Source organism: Hibiscus syriacus, unplaced genomic scaffold (assembly GCF_006381635.1).
Source record: "Hibiscus syriacus cultivar Baekdansim isolate YM2019G1 unplaced genomic scaffold, ASM638163v2 tig00111723_pilon, whole genome shotgun sequence".
In the NCBI taxonomy this organism is placed as follows: domain Eukaryota; kingdom Viridiplantae; phylum Streptophyta; class Magnoliopsida; order Malvales; family Malvaceae; genus Hibiscus; species Hibiscus syriacus.
This window is the reverse complement of record NW_024063165.1, coordinates 182,729-188,085: the sequence shown is the minus strand read 5'-3', so window position 1 is coordinate 188,085 and position 5,357 is coordinate 182,729. Positions and strand designations below refer to the sequence as shown.

At 34.6% G+C, this 5,357-nt stretch overlaps 1 protein-coding gene across 1 annotated transcript; it reads left to right on the top strand.

The window, feature by feature from the left end:
* Positions 1–1,990: 1,990 nt before the first annotated feature.
* On the top strand, positions 1,991–5,003 carry LOC120168879 (WD repeat-containing protein 44-like). The gene is made up of 7 exons (XM_039177151.1): positions 1,991–3,341; positions 3,456–3,546; positions 3,664–3,821; positions 3,907–3,958; positions 4,053–4,132; positions 4,219–4,312; positions 4,409–5,003. Exons 1-7 carry the CDS (start codon positions 2,205–2,207, stop codon positions 4,969–4,971), a joined length of 2,175 nt encoding a protein of 724 aa, XP_039033082.1. The 5' UTR covers positions 1,991–2,204; the 3' UTR covers positions 4,972–5,003.
* The last annotated feature ends 354 nt before the right edge of the window (positions 5,004–5,357 follow it).

The following is a 5,357-nucleotide window of genomic DNA, read 5'->3' as shown; positions in this document are numbered from 1 at the left end:
AAATTTAAATCAAATGACTCACAAACATAAGCAAACATTGAAAGATGCACAATAGCAAATTGATAATTCATGTTCATATTCATAATTTTAGTTGATCTGACATACACTTTAGTTTACATTATGAACCTCAAATTCTAAATTCATATTCGAATTTCAGCTTACCAAAATGAACTTGAAGCAACAAATATAACCAAAAAAATCCCTAAATCCTAAATTATCCTTTTTTTTAACCTAATATAACTAGGTAAAACAAAATCTCCAAACAAACCACCCAAATCGCTCGTCCAAACCTTCTTCCCCTCTCCATGACTCTCATCTTCCTTAGCAAACCAACAATAACAATACGTGAATGTGGATTCAATGGGGGATCATACCAAATAAAAAATTACAATTTCTTCTAAATACACGCCCATGGTTAATGAACCCAAAGAACCTCATTCCAACATTATTATTCATTCAAACTGTACGTAAGGTTGCTGATATTCCATAATTTACAGTTGGTGTTTCCATTTCTAGCTTCGATTTTTGATCAAACAAAGAGAATAAGAGAAAGGGAAATTTGATTTTTAGGGGTTTTAGTCAATTTTGGGTGAGGAATTTTTTTATTAAGCTGAAAGTTAAAAGGATTATTTTATTAAGCTAAAAAATAATAGTAACATGTCACATTAGATAAAACTAACGGGAGGTAAAGTCAGAGATCTTATTGAAAACGGACTAAAAGTTTGGTATTGTATTGCAAGTTTTAAAATTTGGATGACTAAAATGTAAGCACCCTAAAAGTTCAGTGACCATTTATATAGTTTACCCTTATTCTTATTACAATGGTAATGTGTATTTTTCTATTATTTTTAGTCATACAATTAACATGTTGTATAAATTCAATTAATTATTCAAACAATGATACATTTACATATTAACATGATATTTAAGATTTGTATTTGATAAATCTAAGGTGAATATAAGGTATTATATGTTCAAAGACTTTCAACCAATTAACAATAAACATTTATACCCCTATCGATGCTCAAACTCGAAACCTCCGAGGAGAATTATATAACAACTAATGAAATTATAATTAATAACATTATTAAATTAGAGCAACAAATTAAAAAGTAAATTGAAAACAAAAAACTAAATCTACAATTTCAGTATAGTAGATGACCTAAAATTGGCAAAATTAGGAAAATATTATAGTGAGATAAAAAAATAGGAAAACATGAATGGTGAGAAATTATTTAGGAATCCATAACATTTACTAATAGATTAACAAATTCCAAAAAACAAAATATATTTTTTTATAAAATCTCATCATATGTGTATGACGAATTTAAACATATAAAATTCATCATATTTACATAACAAATTTTCAATTTACTGTAATAAATATTATAGATTCTTAAATAATATGTCCATATATTCTAAAATAATTTTAGTACGAGGATTATTATATCAAATTTACCCCTAAAATCATAATGATTTATTTTATATTATAAAAATTATTCAAAGAAATATGATTTTTCAAATCGTGGCGAACCAAATAATATTAACCGCTCTGTCAAGCGGAAAACCGATTAGAAGTTCCATAAAGGAATCCAACCAACAGGAGACATAGCATTAATAAGAGAAAAGAAACCATCAAAGCAAAACCCAACGGACAAACCAAAGCAATTAACTTACAAAATCAAAGAGCTAAAGCAGAAACAAATAAACAAACTACCTATCAAACTTTACGAATTCGGATCTTCTTCTTGTTCCATTTTACGCCATTTCCAACAATTATTTTTGCATTTAACATCTTTTTACTTAATCTATTCTTTTGTTTCCTTCTGTAAGAACTTCTCGGAAAAGGGTGTTCTTGAGCTTTGAATATCTTTGGAATTCTGGGTTTTGACTAATTTTTCATGATTCCTCAGGTGAGTAAATCTTCTTCTTTTTCTGGGTTTATTTTTATTTTGTTTTATGAATTTTTTTATCCTTTAGAAGCCCCATTGTTTTGGGTGTTAGTGAATTTCCTGTGAATATCTGCCCTTCTATGTTTCCTATTGAACTTTTTTTGGAGTTTTGATGTTTTTAGTTGTTTTTTCTTGAAATCATAAAAAGGGAAAATATGAAAAGATAAATAAATTATAGATTGACGGCAGGAAAACTTAGTAGTGGCATAATGTTTCAGGGTTACATGGATTGAGTGTAAAAAAGGGGAAATCATGGGAAGTTATCTGGAAGAAGAAGATCAATTCTTTGATATCAGGGAAGAGATTTCTTCTGCATCTGAGAAATGTGGTTCTAGTCCTGATATAGGTTTAGTTGATGATTTTGTAGATACTTTTGATCAGTACAAGTTCTGGTCTATGTTCCCAGAAAGCATTGATAAGCGTCGGCATAACTTCGGAAAATGGATGAGTCTAAGTTTCAATGGAAATTCGAATACAGGAGAGAATCACGACGGTTCCAGCAGGGCTGAACTTGAATTGGGAATTTCTAGAATCTCTGAAGATAGCGGGGCTGTGTTGAGGACTTCAGGCCTTGAAGAGGGGGTTTCATCCAACAAACCATCTTTTTTGTTCAATGATGCCCAAGAACCTGCTGAAAATTGTTCGAAAGATGACCATTTAGCACATCCGGCCAAGAATTTGGATGGTCTAATAGAATTGACAATGGCTGAACAAAGTCAGAATGGAATTATCAGTCGCTCACAGAGTACAGATTATAGTGATTCTGTTAGTTCTGAATTGTATGACCGAACTACTATGCCGTCTCCGTCGGTTGATCCGCACTTGGATGGGGAGGCCGAGGGAAGGCCTTTGATAGATATGAAAAGGATAGTGAAAAAGAGTTGGCTAAGGAAATTAGGTGCCATGATTGTTCCATCAAAGCCCGGAAATCATGAATGGGCATATGAGGAAAAGATGAAAGGAGTAAGACCTCATCCAAGTAACAAGCATTCCAAGGAGTTGTCTTCCCTTTACTGTGGGCAAGAATTTGTAGCACATGAAGGGTCCATCTTGACTATGAAGTTCAGTTTGGATGGGGAATTTCTAGCAACTGCAGGTGAAGATTGTATTGTGCGTGTATGGAAAATTGTCGAGGATGACAGTTTAGACAAATTCGACATCCAAGATCTTGATCCTTCATGTCTTTACTACAGAATGAATCATCTCTCCCAGCTGATTCCTCTCAATGTGGATAAAGAACGTATAGATAAAATTACGAGGTTAAGGAGATCATCTGACTCAACTTGCGTAATTTTCCCACCCAAAGTCTTCCGAGTTTTGGAGAAGCCTGTGCATGAATTTCAGGGGCACAGTGCTGAAATTTTGGCTCTTTCATGGTCTAATAATGGGGTAAAATTCCTGGATTTCATCTTACTTGTTAGATTGTTACTTTATTTCTGCAAGTATTTGAATTACTTTTGATCTCTATTTACGAAAAAAGATATAATATGTCCTTTCTTGTAGCTTTTACTGTCGTCCTCTGTTGACAAGACTGTTCGTCTATGGCAAGTGGGATGTGATAGTTGCTTAAGGGTTTTTTATCATAACAATTATGGTAGGCCTTAATTCTGATCCAAGCTATGCAAATATAAGTAGTTGATTTCATGTTGTGTTTTGTTAGCTAATTTATCGTCTTTCTAGTTGCGTGATGTTAATATGCATATGACTGTAGTGACTTCTGTTGCCTTCAACCCTGTGGATGATAATTATTTCATCAGTGGTTCAATTGATGGCAAAGTTCGCTTTTGGGAAGTGCTTCGCTGTCGAGTCATTGATTATACTGATGTAAGTGATATAGTCACAGCTGTGTGTTATCGACCTGATGGAAAGGTTTGTCAAATCTTTTTGGTTTTAACTTGTTGGAAAATTTGGGTTCTCGCCTTATATCCAATATATTTTAAAAAATCTCCTGTAGGGAGGAATTGTTGGCTCAATGACCGGCAACTGCCGCTTCTATAATATAATAGGTATGTTAAGTTCTGCTGTATATGAATGGGTTGGATATTCTGTTTAGCAAGGAACATACGTATTACTTATACGGTTTGTTTAATGTTTGTATAGGTACTCGACTTCAACTTGATGAACCGATATATTTACAAGGCAAAAAGAAGTTACCCGGAAAGAGGGTAACTGGCTTCGAGGTTGTTAAATTTATTCTTTACGTTTCTTCTTTACTACATTTTTTCATCCCAGGTGAAGGCTTACAGATTTCTGTTTCGCTTTGTAGTTCTCTCCTACTGATCCAAACAAAGTGTTGATTACATCAGCTGATTCACTTGTCCGTGTCTTGTCCGGAAGAGATGTTGTATGCAAAGTTAAGGGTGAGTATTTCACACATTTGTTCACGATTCCATCCTGATGATGATCTTGATAGTATTTCTGCATTTTCGTAATTTTAGCTTCTTTTCATATTTCAGCGTCGGGCTTTCGAGTTGCAATGAGTCAGATATCGGCAACATTTAGCCAAGATGGTAAACAGATCATTTCAGCTAGCGAGGATTCTAATATCTACATTTGGAATTATGCAAATCAAGAGAAGAGTTGCTCCAAGGCGAAAAGCATTTCGTCTTGCGAGAGTTTCTTGTCGCACAATGCATCGGTTGCCATACCTTGGCGTGGAATCAAAACCATTCCTGCAATGTTTACATCCCTAGAACTCGGTGGGGATGGGGGGAGAAACAGAAGTTCCAAGGTGGAGCGGGAACAAACAATGCCTCATTCTTCACCGGATTGTTTCTCTTTGCCGCGTGTTTTGTTGGACTCTTTAACGAAGGGGTCTCCAACATGGCCTGAAGAGACACTCCCCAATGCAAGTGCGGGCACGGTTGCATCTGATGTGTGCAGGTTCGAGTTGAAGGTATTGAAGAGTGCCTATCAAAGCATGTTGAGTTCCCACAAGTGGGGTCTTGTTATTGTTACTGCAGGCTGGGATGGACGCATTCGAACTTACCTCAATTATGGTTTACCTATTCGATTATAAAAGGCTATTTGTTCCTTACTTGCTACAGTTTAGTAGGTTCATGTGGTCCTCCCAGCATGTGGGATGGACCATCTTAGATTTGGAAGGGTAGTGTATAATCTTCTTAACCTCTCTTCATGTGGTAATCCCAGCATGTAGGATTGGTCCCATCTTAGATTTGGAAGTGTACATTATAATCTTAACCTATCCTGTCAGGTCCCAACAATTGGCTGGCCTTTAATATTGTTATATCATACCATTTACTGATTCTTTGATTTGTATATGTTATTGTTTTGACTTAACTATAGTTTTTAAATATAGTTTTTTTTCTAGTTAATTGTCTAAATTATTTTCCGATCAATTCAGGTGTCTGATTGTCACCACATTTAAATTTCATTGTTAAATGA